The following is a 17,524-nucleotide window of genomic DNA, read 5'->3' as shown; positions in this document are numbered from 1 at the left end:
TATCGTCAAAAAGGGGAATGACATGACTGGCAGAACAGTCTGTGGACGAGGTCTTCTTGGTGGTAAAAATGTGTCCTTGTTATCTGTACATGACCCTCTTAACTCTTAAGATCCTGCATTCTACTGCAGTTTGACAGACATTTTAAAAGGATTTTCAGATTACATGATAGTCTTAAGGTGACATGAACTCTGCCATTGATCTTTGTATGGATAGGTCAGGCCAAAACAACGACCCAGCCACGTTGGCACTAAAAAATCTTGTTATGAGTCATTCGTTGATTGATGTTTGGTGAATGTATCACGCAAACCTGAAACAGTATGCTTTTTACTCAGCGAGACATTAATCTTTTTTTTTTTCAGCCAATATGGCGGCATATATAAAGAAAGCAGAGATTATTTTATTATATCATCACTATGCTAACACATGTGAATTTGATTTTGGAAACAAAAAACCTTTGTGCTTTAAGATGATGTTTTAATTTAACGCTACTGCAGGACCCACAGTGTTTCACAATTTAAATCAGAGCTAACAGAGTTAATTGGAATAAACAGGAATATGTTTACAAATGTGAGATGTTTATGGAATACAATGAAAGGCTTCATCCGTGATAATACAATAGCCTTCGCATCTCCCTGTAATGAAGCTCAGCTCCAAGAAGTACTGGAGCTTGAAAGTAAGCAAGCATTATTAATTGAACAGCAACAACAGAATTATAATCGAGACAGGGAGGAAGATCTACTGAGGGTTAAAGCTGAATTAAATGTTGTGCATACATGAAAGGCAGAGTTCATAGAGCAAGACAAACAGAATATCTAAAGGCTAGTAGTCTTAGTTACTTACTAACAACAAAGAAATCATAGTAATGATCAAAAGTCACATATTGCTTATATAACAACAAAGAATGGAGTTTTGGTTTATGATCTGGCCGCAATTAATGCAGAGTCCCAACGTTATTTTTAACAGCTTTATATATGGGAAGTACGGGCTACAAACTCTGACTTAGATTCTCTCAATCTCCCAAAATTAACAATAAAACAAATGAATTCACTTAACTTCCCTATTACTCCCCTATGAATTATATGAAGCAGTGAAACAAATGAATTGTGGTAAATCATCAGGTTGGGATGGTATCCCCCCGCCCGCCGCCCTCCCAGACCTCTATCTTACTCTCTGGGAGGAATTGGGTCCTCTCTTATTAGATATGTTCCAGCAAGTCATTAGAGAAGGAAGCTTCCACGGAGATGTAAATACAGCTATTATCACAGTTTTAGGACTTGACTTGGCTCAAGTTACCGTCCAGTGTCTCTACTTAATGGAGACATAAAATTGTAATCCAAGGTGCTGTCTTCGTGTCTTGAATCAGTACTGCCTACTTTAATCTGCCCAGATCAATCTGGCTTTATTAAACAAAAATTTGCAGCAGATAACTTGAAACGACTTTTAAATATTATAGATGCAGCATCTAAAATACCGTTCCCATGTGCAGCGCTGTCTGTCGGTGATGAGAAAGCATCTGACAGACTTGAATGGAAGTATTTATGGTACACAATGAAAAATATGGGTTTTGGAGAAAAGGTCATAGATACAACCCAACAGCTAGAGTACTTACATCTAATGACTGTCCCATATAATTTTCTGTTGAATGAGGATCCAGACGGGGATGTCTGTCCTGTGTCAGCGTTACTCTTTACCTTTTATCTCTTGAACCATTCGTGCAGAAGATCTGAAATATTCATAGAGGTGGAGCATATTGTCGTAAACATGACATATCATAAATTGGCTTTATATGCTGATGATTTATTATTTCATGACAGTGTGCCACAATCCTAGCCAGCAGCACTGAATATCATCAAACCTAAATCTCAGGTTTACAAGATCAGTTTGAACAAATCCTCCCTACTCCCTCTGAACTCAGCATTGGCTGATGTTGACTTTGATGATGGACACCAATAGAAGTACATTTTTGATACTTGGGTATAGATATATTCATCAATTGACAAAATTGTAAGAAACTACAAAAGATTAATAAACATGGTAACAGAAGAAATGCAAAAATCATCACTTATTACTTAGTGATCAGGACCCATGTATATTACCTAAAATATATATATTTTTCAAACATGAGGCAACCCCCAGTGGGTTTTTGGGAGAGACTGAAAGCACAAATTTCCAAGTTTATCTGGTGTGACAGAGTAAATCTACAATCCACAATAGCAGACAGGCAGGAGGTTTCTGATCTTTCCTTGTTTGAATAACTTTGGACAAATTATTGCACATTCAGTTAATGCATAGAAACAGGTTGCTAGAATAGGTCAGTGGGATATAAAATGGAATTAAGACACAACCATCTTCAGAAACAATCATTTACTTATTGGTGGCAATCTGGTTATTTATCAGTAGTGGCAAAAACAAAATCCCCATACTTTATCAGACCTTTTTTAGGAAGATGGACTTTTTTATTTGGCTAGCAGCTCCTTCGTCATGTACCTACAGCTACGTACAGCAATAGTGTCCCCTGACATCAACCCTTGGCACTTCATCCTTTGTTGCATTTAATGACTGTGGTAAACTCAAAACTTGTTTTTGTCTCCTACCTGAATATAAAATTACAAAACAAACTGAACAGACCTGTAGGTTGTGTTTCTGTATGGAACGTTGATCTAAAAGAGTATAATTTCAAAGTGAATTGGCAGATTATGGAACAACATGACTCTTTCTGCTCGCAATTATAATAACCAATCACTGAACTACAAGTTAATTCAAAGATTTTACTTAACACCAAGAAAAAGATGTCACTTAAGAATTACTCAAAACCCTTTACGCGCCAAAATCAGTTGGTACTTACATCCATATGATGTGTGATTGCCCAAAAGTGTACTTGCTTAAGACAAAGGTTGCCATACTGGATAGTTCTGCACCCGGTCTACCCCAAATCATGTTATTGAATGATGAGTAAACCATAACCCAACCTGTACATAAGAAGAGCGTTTTGTTTGCAGGATTAACAGCAGCAAAGCAAATCCTGGCTATGAGATGGAAACCTCCCCATAAACTTTATACTACATGTTTCAATGGAGAGCAAAGGAGAGGAGGAGGAGGTTAAGGTTTCTTTAGCTATTTTTCCATCTGGGTGACTGGACTATGGATTTCAAGATCCTGTATACTCATCAACAGTAGATATATGCTATGTACAGTATGCCATATTTTTTTTCCCAAGATGGCGAAGTCATGACCCGCCCTACTCTGCCTCTGATTGGCTTACCCTGATATTCATATCCTAACCCTAACCAATCTCACTCCTCATGCCTAACCAACCCAACCAACGAAGGCACCGAGTACTAGCCAATCAGAGGCAGAGTAGGGCGGGTCATGGGAATAAAAATTTGGCGTACAGTATATTTGAATATATGTGTATAAATAGATTATATGGTGAGATTGGCAGCTATAGTCTATGGTTTTTGTTTATGTCTATGGGGGGGTGAGGTCCTTTTGTGTTGTGCGCCCTGTACCCTTACCAAACTACATGGGGGAAAAAAGCAATTAAAAAAAAGTTGGTCATAAAAAAAAAGTTTCTCTACATACTTTAATGACTTGCAGATACTGAAAGCTTATTAGATTTGATCAGGGATTTGAAAGGATTCAGATTCAATACATGGGTTTGATTTTGATCAAATTCTATCAAACCCTACACAGATGCTCAATCCTCCTTAATTAAAACCTGCTAAGTCTAGTTAAGACTTAGTCTAGATCTTCTAATCTTTTAAGTATCAAACACCTGCTGACTACAAAGTTTATATGCTGTGAAAGGGTTGTGGTTTGCTCCTTTACAGAGATCCAAGCTTTTCTTTCTGTCTATGTATGTTCAAATTCCTGGTTGCTGTTGGCTAGTGTGTTAGCTGGTGATGTTTAAGACAGGAGTGTTTGCTTTGTTGCTTGCTATGGTGAGGTAGCTGAGGATGATTGTTAATTGGTGACTGCCTGTAAGGTTAGTGGAACCAGATAAACGGTGATGGTGGCTGGACAACGGAGCGGGCCCACTTGGCCAGTAGTTTTGTTGTTTTCCTTTAGTTATTGATATGTAATATTGATATGTTACACAAATATGCAAAATGTAAAATTAGGCACATATTGGCTCAGCAAGTGAATGGTGTATAAATGTAGGTTTCTCCATATCTTGTGTAAAGCCAGATAGTGTGGAATACATAAGGAGAAGAGAAGATAATTTATGTATGGATAACCTTGATAATAAACTCAAACAAATTACCATTAACAACATCAACATTAACAATAAAATAAATGCTGAGAGCTCTGCAGAAATGTACTAACAGTGAACAGTGAGAGAAAGAACAGAATGGCATTTGTTTGTGTTCACTCTGGGTTAAACCTTAGTTTAGTTACTTTAGGTTTAAACCTATATTAACTGCAGTTAAACAAACAGACACAGAGCAACAGCTGTAATATCTGTACTTCAGGAGAGATTTCTGCTGTAGATGTTGACAAAGCTGGCAGGAGCCACAGAGATGAAGGCTAAACCTTAATAATGTCATAGAAAAATACTCCTGGTGATCAGCAGCAAGCATTTCGTTGGCTTTAACTAAACTGTATATGTTGTCTTTTATTAACCTTGGTGATTAACACTTAAACGGAGAGTTGTGTGTCTCCTGCAGAGGATGGAGTGATGCACATAGTTACGCAGTGAGGATGATAACCGGCTAGTGAGTTCGCAAGTTGTAGCCTTTTCTTCCACTGAAATTTTTTTCGAGTACTGGTGATACACCATATTTGGTGACCCATCAGATTCACTGGTAAAAAGCTAGCGGGCTAAGAGCGCTGCCCTACACACCTGTATTTCAGCAAACCATGATGCAGTTCATCGGTCACGTGTCTTGAAAACGATGACATCTCCATCTCCTGGCTGTCACTGGTCCGTCCTTGCCCGTCCTTGCCCTGCATAAACCTCTACTGACCCCTGCCGTCGGGCCATCGGTTATATTGAAACCTGCATTCAGATGAAACTGCCTATCAAACCACTTGAGCCAGCCACTGTAGTTCAGCTTGAGCAGATATCATGTAAATATGAGGCCCGATAAGCAGCTTTGCTTAGGCGAGGGTAGGATTTCAGGTGAATTTAAAAGTGCATTATGTCAGAGAATGGTGGTCTCCATAACCATTGGTCATTTTGTAAGACTATTGAGGCTAAACAAGCAGGGATGCTGGCTGGACTACCACAATCGCCGTGGCATTCAGATGAAACTGCCGGTCACCATTGGCAAACCAATGTAGTTGTTAACTGTCACTCATATATTAAAATATTGCAAAACACATCGCTTCTGTCACAATCAACATGCATGTCGATCACGAGGGGGCACTCAGTTTAAGTAGTCCTACTTAAGAAGCCCCCTTTGCTTCTTGTTTCTTCAGTAGGATGTTTGACCTTCACGGTGCAGAATGATGTATGTGCAGAGTTTGTTCTCATATTCATCTGCTGAAGGAGGAAAGTGTCTCTGCTCACCTTAAATCTGAGTAAAAGATGTGTAGCTACGGTACAAACATGATTTGTGACATATGTGATCTCACAAATCATGTTCTACTCTGGAGCTGGTCGTGGTCCATTATACAGCTTACGCAAGTGTGATGTGGGAACTTGAAGCTTCCAGTGCACAAACACTGAGAATGAACTTTACAGTGAAGTAGGAGACATCTTGTGTCCAGCAGTTCAACTTCTGAAATGAAATAATTTCAACAAGGGAGAAAGAGCAGGTGTCATTTTAAGGGTTTTAACAAGGTAACAAGGAAAGCTTTTTGTGTGAAAAACACATCAAACACGATTTATTATTCCTTGCAGAGGATTTTTATGTCCTAAAACACGCCTGGAGGGGACGTTTAAATGAAAGCGCTGCTCACTGTTATCATCTGAACTACAGTCCCATGACATGCTGATTGATCCAGCCTCCAACTGTTTGACCCAGGAAGTTTCTCAGTACTAACCCAGAAAATGATTTTGCTGTCTGGGTGACTTACATCACTGATGTGCATGGGCAGATTCAAATTACCCATGATTTCCTCTGATAACACTAATCCTGTCTGGAGAGAGCATAAAGTTTTCTCCACTTTTCTTTCCAGACAGACAGTGACAAAACCCACAGATGTTTTTTTTTTTTATTTTTCTAAAAACCTTGTCTGCAAGAACTCAGATATCCTCAAATCAGCGATCATAGAAGATAATATCTTTATTCGTATTGTCTTTACAATATTGAAAAACAAAATGGAAAGACAGCATCTTAATAAAATCTCTCACAGAGAAACAACAGGGCAGAACATGGGGAGGCCCACATTGATACAAAAATAAACTATGAATGAAATGAGTGAAAACAAATGTAACGTACATTCAAGTGAAGTCACATTCTGCACAAACAACGACACACAGATGCAGACTGTATGTACAACACAATAACTCTCGATTATAAGATCTTTTTTTTTTGTACAAATTGAAAAAAAAAATTGTTTTGATCAAAACAGCAGTTACAGTTAAACCACCAGTGATGGACATTCTGCATTAACCCGCGACATACAACGCTGAGGGCAGCTCAGTGGGAGGATTCAGTGATGTTTCTGTCGCATTTGAGTGCAAATTTAGTCAAATACTTGGAAAAACTGAATATACCAGAGATTAAAGCATGACAGCATGATTTAAAGTTGTTTATGATACAGAACTTAACCTGATCTTCAAAAAAATCTTACTTTTTGCATACAAATATTGCCTTAAAAAGCTGAGAATGAAACAACAAAATAAAATGTATGATGGGAAAACTGCACAGAAGTCCAGAGGCTAGATTATGCTTATGATAATGGCTAGAAGTCGTCTTTGTTGTCTCTCTTTGTGCTGAGTATACCCTCAATGTCATTTCAGGATATTCTGTCAGATTTTTTAATCATTGTTTTGTTTTGGCGTGTTTTATGCTTGAGGTGCAGGTCAGATTGCAGATTTCAGACAAGATTTAGCCCCCGAGTACATCAGATAAACAGAAGACAGAAATGATCATTAGCTAAAAATCCATGATGTGCACGTACAGCGAGTCTCTTTTAATGCATCCTGAATTTTGTGCTGCAAATGCTTCCAAATCATAATTTCTTTCAGTCTTCCTTTCTCCCTGATATTTTCCCAACGCTCAGCAGCAGCAGTACGTATTAATATTTGCAGAGTGTGCGCTTTGATTTAGCTCATTATGGTGCCAGATGGGACAAATTAGGCTGTGGGGACATTAAGAACAAATGAGAGTTACAGAAACATTGTCTGTGACTAAAAAAAAACATATTTTCACTCCTGTTTGAATCACCCTGATGTCCGTTAGCACCTACAAGTCACAACAAATGCCTTCCTCTAGCACAAACAGTGCCCTCATGTCCTGTTTATCTCCCCAACCTCTGAGAGCTCTGTAAAAAAAAAAAAAAAATCAGTTCATGCAGGTTTTGATATTGCGAGCATCATCTGCATGCCCGACACGTTTACATGGAGGCAGCAGCAGTAAACACTGTGTACACACCCCCCCCCCCCCCCCCCCCCCCCCCCTCCCCCCGCGCTCCATCCTTTGCTAAAACACAAACTGTCCAAACAGCTGGAAAATCTGATTTGTCTTTGAGATCTGATCTTTGAGGTTCAACTATCTGCGTTGGAATTCACAAACGTCCCGATCGAGGTTGTGTGATGTTTGGACAGTATAATCATTTGCTGACATTTGTTGTTATAGCGATGGGAGGCACGAACGAATCAGATTTGAGCTGTGTGTCTGAATACAGACTGAAGAATAGACTGCTGAGCGCTGAAACATCTGTTTTGATTACACTGACTGTGTCAACTTATACATAATGTATGTGGCTCTGTATGCTATGCTAACATACTTTGTACCTAAACAAAGTACACAGATGGTCCACATACTGTATGGTTATTATTACTAAAAGGGGGGTTTGTTTTTAGAGAGTCAATTAGATAAAAGAGCTTTAAGACCTGAAATGTTAAGTCAGTTGATTAGATTAAAAATCTACGCAAATGAAAACTGATTAGTCATAAAAAAAGTCTTCATGTTTACTTGTTTTCTCCATTTTATATCAAATGAAATACCTTTGGGTTTTTGATAAACATTTTTGGGGGCAAGTTCTTTTAAAATGTCAGAATTTGCGTCTTTTTCTTGTCTTACAGTACAGTGGTTTTAGATGAGGTCACCTTGGACTCTGACCAGATGATGGAGAAACATTTGGCAGATTAATATTGAAGTTTGTTTTACTCTTGAATTTTATAGAAAAAAACATGTTAAAGTATTTTTGTCAGATTTCGTTGTGAATATCGTGGATTTAAACTGTTACACAGTTTTATTTAAAAGATGCTTTTCAGGCTAAACACAAAATCTACTATTCAGTATAACACATTCACTTGACTGCATACTGCACAACAAGCTGTTGACCAAAACAAACATTATCATTTATCTGCTGCTTGCATATTTACACCATTTAAAATGGCTGCATGGACATTTCTTTACTGCTGGCAAAAAAAAAACAAACCAAAAAAAAACAACTCCACATTAAGTGTTCTCACCAAACAGCAGAACTTGATCACAAAAACACCAATTACTCCTCCGAAGAAAATACTGTAATCTAGTCCACACTAATTAACATCCATGAGGAGATGCTTACGGATTTAAAAATTTACAGAATGTACAATAATGGAAACAGCTCTGATATTCTGATAAAATACATGTACGACACGACTTACATCACCTTGTCACTCATTAATGGTTTTCATCTTTTTTTTTTTTTTTAAATGAGGATCCAGCCCCCTTCATTGTAACAGACAGCAACAATAAACAAGCAGATTAAAGAGTTCAATGAAATGTTTATCCCGCATGAAATGTGTCATTTTTTAATACCTTTTTTAGATTTGAAATAGTGGGCCGATGCTAGACACAGCTAGTGGTGATGTTCTGACATTCTTGCAGTTTTCTTTTTAATAACCAAATACATTTCACATGAAAACACAGCAGGACGTGGATATGATCAACCCAACGCAACAGTCCTCATCAAAGCTCTTTATCAGGATTTCATCAGCGAGACATTTCTGAGCATCGTCTGAATGTCACGCTGGCGACTGTCACGGTAACGGCGTTTTCCTCATACCTGCTGTTCCACATTCAATCACATCATACGGTGCGTAGTATACATATCATTATTAATGTTTGGCAGAGCTGAAATGGATGTTTTTCGAATGGGGCCGGCTTGTCAGACAAGTGGTTGGGGGAGTGAAAATGCAGGAGATATAGATGGACACGTTTTGAAAGCGGACTCTTCTTCTGAGATTTCATGTTGAAACTTCAAAAAAAAAAAAAAAAATGTCTTGATTTGACTTTGAAACAGTCCAGTCAGTCAGTAATACTGTTCACGATTTCATAACCTCCAACAAGTCAACGAGCGCTCTCGGCGGCGTCTCTTAGACGAAGATGAACTTCTGTTGAACTTCTTCCGCAGAGGTAAACGTCTGGAGGAGTCCTGAATTACCCCCCCACCCCCACCCCTTCACCCCCGTTTAGTCTGGCACAGCAAGACTGCACTACTTTAAAAAGTCAAACGAATGAAAGACATCTGAACCATTGTCTCACATGGCACTTTCATCTCCATCAAAAAAAAAAAAAAAACTCAGATCTCACAGCGAGACACTGCTGAGCCGCTGTTCAAAGAGTCCCATCTGAGAAGCTGCCTTAGAATGGAGGAGTAGTGGATAGATGGTGTGTACTCGCAGTCTTTAAGCTCTCGTATGAAAGTGAGTAATTACTGGCAAGGACGCAAATTTGCCACAAAACAGATGTAGCCTTCAAAACCTAACCTTCGTCTTAAAACATCACCTCCTCACAGCTCCCGTAATCGCTCTCCACCATGCTCGAGCCATCGTAGCTTCGCGGGTTATGCCCGGCCGGTCGCGTTTGAGGCTGGGCGGCGTTAGGTGCCGGCGGCGGCGGCGGCGGGCTCGTCTGCTCGGCGTAAGACGGCATAGCCACGCTCAGACGCATGCTGAGTCTCTTGTAGCCTCCCGAAACGTTGTCGAGGCTACGGGCGTGCTGGGTTGGGTAGTAGCTGATGGCGGTGTACTCGTTGGGGCACTGAGAGCTTGGGAGAGGAAGCCCGTCCGGACCCAGGAAGTCATCCAGGTTCTGGTTGCTGTAGCACGGCGGTAGCGGCGCCCGGCGGTCACAGCGGTCCAGCGGGAACGGGAAGCCGCCGAATCGAGAGTTTCTCCGCGAGTCCATGGTGGAGGTGGAGTAGGTGTCCTCTACGATGTCGAACTGCGGGAACTCCTGGACGGTTGGGCGGCCGTAATAGTCGGGGTCCGCTGGGTAGACTGAGGAGACAGATAGAGAGAAACATGAGGATTTCTGTTCTTGTTTCCTTTTAAATGCATCATAAATACATTGAGAGAACATTTTCAGCATAACAATCATAATATCATATAATAAACACAGATTAGAGAGAGCAGAGGTTGAATAAATGATGCAGACAAGATGAAATTGAAAGTAGAGCTTGATCTTGATATATCATCCGATATCACCTTATTGCATGATTATCCTTATGTGTGTGTAATGAGAAACTGGAGAGCAGAAATGCTCAAATGCGTTGATGTAATTTAGAAACAGTATTGTCATTACAGATTTTATCCAAGTTCATTTTTCATCTATGAAATGTCCCACACAAACAAAAATCTTCAGCAAAAAATGCAAATTCATCTTCTTATCATCCAATTTATCACTTTTAATTCTGTATATTTTGATATTAAGGATGAACCTTTCCAACTTCTTTTCAACAAATCGAGTACCAAACCGATAACAGTTTCCTCTTTTCCCAAATGTAAACTTGTTTTAATGTGAGGTAACATGAGGACTGCTGGATGAGTATATTTTAATAAAAGCTCCTCTCACAATCATATAATCTGTATAACAAGCAATAAAAAAACGCATCTTAGAAAAGTTTCCTCAGCTTAAAAACACACACTGAGTTGTTCCTCCCTGTTTAGTTTTTGAACAGCAGCCACGGAGTCGCATCAGCTCTCAGACTGCACAACTTCAATCAACACTTATTGTCATTATAAGATTAATGCTAATAAACAGTGGGACAGATGCTGCTGTGCGGCGGCGTGTGTGTCTGTGCAGGACTGATTGATGATGCATATTAAATCCTTCGCTGTAGATTTAAAGTAGTGTGGGGTTTAATTAGCATAAACAGGAGGAAGGGGAGACGTCCAAATAAAGGTGAGTGTCCAGAAGTCACCACATTAACTTTACGTGAGATGACAGATCTAGACTTCTAGTGACAAGCAGCGGCGTAAAAAAAATCCTCCTGTCTCGGATCTACAGAATTACAATCCAGACAATTGAAGGGCAACCTTGATGGTGAGCTCCTTCAGTTTTTTGTGTATAATAATAATAATAATGTAAATATTTTCCTGACACTAAACTCAAGCGAAGTCCTCAACCTTGAAATATTTATTTAATAATAATCCTCAATGAGAAGTTATATGTGATAAATGTTTTATATCTGCTATTGCGGGTTTAGCATTGTGCGGCGGATGAATAGTCTCGGTCTGATTGCGGAGGACGCTGCTTGTTGACGACCTTGCGGTGAATCATACTTGTTTTTCCCTTTCAGATGACATCGCCTCTCTGTGTATTATATCATTTGTACATGCATAGAAGGTATAAATCAGTATTGTTCAATGTGTCAGCGAGGAAAAAGCTGTAAAAATGCTGCTGGCACATGAACCTGTTGACACTCAGCTGCTTGTATTTATTAACATAAAATGGAAAAGAAAGTCAATCTAAAAATGGGGTTCGCTACCAGGGATGTGCCCGAATACAAATACATTATTCGGCAAAGCACAAATAGTTGTTCTTTGTTTTTTGTTTTTTTGTTAGTTTTTTTTTTTTTACGAATATTTGTTTTATACAAATATTTTTAAAATTATTTGTTTTCAGGAAGAAAAAAATAAACATGTTAAATACCAGTGCACAGGTCGGTTACATCGCTATCTCAGTGTCTCTCCTCTGCTCGGCTGTTACGTCTATCAGCAGGTCTCAACAAGGGGAGTCACATCCACCTGCTACATGACGCACATTTCCTAATTTGGACATCAGTCCCGGAGTGCTCCCCAGAGATAAAGCTGAACTACTGACACACATGAAGTGCTCCCAAGGGAACACTTCATGAACACTTATTTGTTACACTTTAATTTTCTAAAATTAAAAGCGTAATAAAAACAAAAACAGGATTTTTACACCTGTGTCCACTTTTATTCGAATACAAATACAAATAATTTTGCTGCCTCAACAAATACAGATACAAATACAAATACTGGGCTCGCTGCACATCCAGACTGGGGTCTACAAATGGATTTCTACTGATAAAACTGAAGTGTGTTATTAAAAAATCTTATGTTCAGTATAGGTGGGGATTTTTTATACCAACTTTTTCCCTAATGTCTGTATTTTAAGCAAACTTTTTTGGAGAATACTGTATGTCTGGTTAGTTTAGATCAACATGGATTTTGTGATCGTGTAGTTGATTGACACAGTTTAAAGGGCTTTAGGTGGAAAAAAGAGGATTCAAATAAAGTTATAGTGGCATCAGAAATGACAACTTATAGAAAGACGGGGTCCCTGCCTTGGGAAAGTTTGAAGAGAGAAAAAAGCTTATTATAGATATATTGGTATCTGTGCATTGCAAATGAACTGAAGTTCCCCCCTGCCGTTACCATGGTGATGATCCCGCTGACTGAGCGGCAGAATAAAATGAGAGACTACTGCGTGTCGGCCGAACAGGAACAAGAAATGTCAGTACAGAAATGCCAAAGGTGTTTGAGCTGCAAGACTGTATGTAAATGTCCAGTTTAATTTGTATCTCGGTCACAACTCCTTCACAACCAGATTCAAAGGATCCTTCACAAAAATGTTAGTTTATGTTTATTTGTTGATGTTAAAATACAAAATTTAAACTAACAGATTTTTAAATTCTCAAATATAGATATCATATCATTAAGGGTCCGTCTCTAATACACAGTTGATGCCGTTATTTCTGTGATCACTTCAGAAATCTCAGTATTTAACTTTGTTATTCAATAGAGCTGTATATTAAAAGTCAATATTCTTTTTGTACCAAACAAAATGTGTCTGTAACACCGAGAATCCAAAACTGTCAAGTACCTAAAGTTGGCATTGACTGTCTAGTCAGATTTGTTCTCTCCTTGACATTTATTTTATAATCACACAGTTTCCGATTGAAAGCATAATTTCACATTTCAAAACATTTTTTTTTGGCATCTTTTGCTGTCATTTGACAGATGAAAGTACAGAGAAACAGAAAACATGAGTAGAGAGAACCAGTAAGCTACTGGGATGCACCAGTGTGGCCATTTTTGACTGTATTTTATTCTGTTAAAGTTCTTGTTTCATTTAATTCATTTAACATTTGAGCAGTTGGGCTTCTTTTGTCGCATGGAATTGTTAATTCTCCAAGTTAAGTGTCAAAAAAAGTTTCCTTTTGGTACCAAAAAAGAGATAAAATGACACCCAGCTCAAAATTCAACCCGTACTCTAATCATGAAAAGCTTTGATGGAAACACATCGTCCGTCAGGCCCGCAGGAAGTGATCTATTTATCTGTTTTCACTTTGCTTTTGATCAACCGCCCTAAAACTGAGTAGTTGGCGTGAGCAGTCAAAGCCACAGTGGCTGGTAAGACTGAAAAAAAAAAGTTCAGCGCCCCAGCTCGGCTCACACTGTTCGACTGACAGGAAACACCCCGCGGCGACGAGCGGTTAGCAGAGAAGATGGGAGGAAAAATCTGACAACAAAATGAGGATTTTTGAGGATTACCACTATAAATTCCTGCCCGTCATCCCCCCAAAATCTCAAACTAACAAGGCAGATGCATTATACAGTTTGTTCAAACAAAACAGCATTAAAAAAAAGCCTCTTATTGTCACTTGAGTTACTGAGAACACTAAAGAAGACTCCCAGCTGCTCGCATTGTGAGACGGAGAGAAAGAGAGAGAGAGAGAGGACAAAAGACAAGAGATGGAGAGACAGATGGCGGAGGAAAGGAGGGAAATCAAGAGAGTAAAAGGTGGAGGGAGACAAAACGAAAAGGGGGTGAGGGATAAACGGTGTCAAAAAAACAGAGACTCGGGAGAGAGAAAGACTTGAAACACGGAGCGAGAGAAAAAAAAAGAGAGATGAAGGTCAAGGGAAGAGACAGACAACAAGAGATAAAGGAAGAGAGACAGATGAAGTGAAAGATAAAGAAAGCGAGATAGAGAACGAGTGTTTGCACAATGATGAAGGTGTTTCCAGGCTAAAGAGATAAAAACTGACAGCGTCTTTAAATCTATAATCCCCTCTGTAGGCTTAATAGACATCAAAGACGGCGTTCAGCTCAGATTCAAACTTTGCCCGGTTCAATACATAGTTGAGAACAAGAGCGGTTTTCTTTTTTCTAACGCTACAGAGAACAGAGGACTACGTCTCGGATCTTCGCCGCCGGCTGCACCATTGATAATAAATGTCAGAGTAACTTTGTTCACTTAAAGATTTTTACACCAAACTGGAAGACCTGGTGGGAATAAAATGCCCTCAAAAGTAATTCAAGGCCTCATGAAATGTGGATAAAACTGTCTACTATGCAAATACATTGTTTTTATTTGTTGAGGTCTTTGCATTTTACCTATGAAAGTAATGAATATTTGCAGCCTCTGGGCCTTTCCCTACAATTAATCAGTGAATTGGTGCATTAAAAAGGAAAAGAAAAATCATAATTAGTGGCACTACTGTGTATATTTACGCCTACAGCACAGTGGGGGGGGTGGGGTGGAGAGGGTGTCACGTCAGTTATGGTAGGCCGCTGAGCCAGAAAGACTTAAGCAGCATTTCCTTTTAACAAAAATACGCCTCGAGTCATTTTCTTAGATTTGGTTATGAAAGCAGCCTGAACATTAAACATCATGATTTGTTGAAAGGTCATGTAGGTTTGCTGCTGGGGTTCGCAAATAGCGGAAAGATTCGAGAAAGGCTAAGCAAGGCTAAAGCGAGAATCAGACTTGAGGCAATGGCATTCAGCCGTCCGTGACGTTGTGCATGTTTTAACTACAGATCCGTTTCGGCTTCGCTCTTCAACTTTTACGAGTCTTTATCCAGCACTTAATTCAAAAAATATAGAGAATGAAAGAAGTATTCGGTGCCGACATTCATCCTCCTGCACATCCAGACTAAAAGATGTGAGTAATAACCACTTACTGAAAGCTGAAATCACAAGCGCAGGTACAGTACTGTTCAAAAAGTCACACTTTCTCATTCAAGTGAACAGGAAGGTGTGTCCAAACCTTTGACTGGTGCTGTACATGTTTAGTCTTTTCTAATAAGTGACACTCAAGTGAAAAAAAACCTTGAAAACTGAGAATCAGAATCAGGATTTAGTCTATAAATGTTCAATCCTGCACATTAAATATGTAAATCTGATGATGATATCTGATGATATTTTTTCTTTCAAAAAAAATCCCATGTGCATATACAGAATCACCAGCCTATTACTTTATGTAATATTTAAGAATTACTCATCATTTTTAGTGCTAAAATGTAAAAAATAGCATTGCCACATGGTTGGTGGGGCTTTTAAACTTAAGTTCTATAGTCATATAATAAAAAAACAACTTTCTACAGATGAATTTGTCTTTTGAATAGCAGCAGACTTTAAATTTTCTACTTTTTTACTGTCTTTTTTTTCTCCCAAGCACCATATAATCTCAACAGCTTGACATTCGATAGCTCTCATTCATGATGGCCGGTGGTTTGGCAGCGCCCAGTGATTGCACGCTTTATTACAGATCAAATAATAGCAATGATGATGTTAGTTTTTAAACCCACCACTTATTTTATATACTTCCTATTATGTATGATACCAACAGTACTATCTTTTATCTAGTTCTATCTACTGTCTGAAGCGATTTTGTGAATCTCAAACAGAGGGAACCTGTTTTGTGCCTGTAGGACATGTCAGGTGTGGTCAAGATCCAGAGAGATTTTAGCATCAGGGTCATGGGGCGAACCAAAAGCAAAGTGTAGAGGATTCAGCTGCCGTCCCCCTTTAACAACGAGCCAGATAACAAGTAAAGAACTACAGGAATGTGTCCTTTATTCTCTGTGATAAGGTCAAGCAGATGAATGACCTGCCAGGCTGGCGTTGCCTGGGGAGCGATGGCATGACGAACGCCTGATGTGCCTCTCTTCATCTGTCTCGAGAAACATAGCAGTGGATGTATGAGTCACGGCTCAGTGGTATTGATCTGTTACATGCAGAGGAAAAAAAAAAAAAAGCTGCACACAAAAGGGGAGAGAGTGTGAGAAAAGGCAAGGAGGACAGAGAGAGAACATGACAGAAGAACAAAAGAGGAGGGGCGTGATAGAAGGAAGGAGAAAAAGACAAATGGACCAGAGAAAGATAGAGGGAGGGATAAATGAAGAGAGAAAGCTGGAGAGCGAAGGATAGAAGGTGAGACAGAAGAACTGTGAAAGCGATTTAGAGGATGACAAGGAAGATAAAAAAGACGGGCGACGTGAGGAAATGAGGGGAAGGAAGAAAAAAAAACAGAAGAGCGACTATTGGCCTCATGCAAAAAAAAAAAAAAACAGCTTTGTATTCTTAAGCTGCAATCAGACTGAAAACAGCCCCGCATTAAAAACAGTGCGAGACAATGAAATATGATCCAGGAAGTCCAGTTGGAGCTGCAGATTAATGCGTTTACAGGCTTATCAGACGCCAAAACAGCGCACAGCTGTTTGTAATAGTCACAAAACAACGATTGCACAAGTCTGCAAAGTTATTGCAACATTTTATCTGTCGTTGGGGATGATTATCGCGAGGTAAACAGCAGAAACACGAGGTTCACGTTGCAAAGTGATCCACCAGGAATGCAGCGTCTTGTTGCATGGCGTTGTGTGTTACGTCGCAGCAAAAGTTGAACCCGGTTTGACTTTTTGTTTTTTTTTTTTGCCTGGAGCTCTCTGGAGCTCTCTCTAATGTCGCCTGAACTTCTCAACTTCTGTTTTTTGTTGTTGCTTTGTTCCAAAACCAATTAAACTGTATTAATGTGTCATTTTAAACCTGGCGAATACAACCTGTCGATGAGTAGCTACTTGCTCAGGAATTTTGGTCAAATAAGCGCCTGCACAAAAAAAACCATGTATACACCATTTACCACTCAAAGCGAGACAGGTGTACACATGATTCTCTACAGAGACCTGAGGGTGTCGTTATAAGGTGGAGATTAAGTATGAAGTAAGAGACTTTTTCTTTTTTGCAGTCTGCACAGTGATTTGTAAAATGTCAAACATTTATAAACTTAATCTTGATTCACGCTGGACACATTGTTTTATATCCCTGCGTTAATGTTCTTTTCATTTTATCCTTAACTGTGAAGCACTTTGTTTCAGTAACGGTG

General features: G+C 39.2%; 1 protein-coding gene across 3 annotated transcripts in view; it reads right to left on the bottom strand.

Annotated features, from left to right (window-relative positions):
- Positions 1-6,213: 6,213 nt before the first annotated feature.
- Positions 6,214-17,524, bottom strand: part of fat2 (FAT atypical cadherin 2) — a 118,952-nt gene continuing 107,641 nt past the window's right edge. For all 3 annotated transcript variants that reach the window (XM_044363613.1, XM_044363611.1, XM_044363612.1), the window contains exon 29: positions 6,214-10,385. In XM_044363613.1, coding sequence (XP_044219548.1) covers positions 9,880-10,385 — 506 coding nt within the window. In that variant the 3' untranslated portion in view covers positions 6,214-9,879. The remainder of the gene's footprint in view (positions 10,386-17,524) is intronic.

This window comes from Thunnus albacares, chromosome 10, assembly GCF_914725855.1.
Source record: "Thunnus albacares chromosome 10, fThuAlb1.1, whole genome shotgun sequence".
Taxonomy (NCBI): Eukaryota; Metazoa; Chordata; class Actinopteri; order Scombriformes; family Scombridae; genus Thunnus; species Thunnus albacares.
The sequence above is the reverse complement of the archived record's forward strand: the minus strand, read 5'-3'. Positions and strand labels throughout refer to the sequence as shown.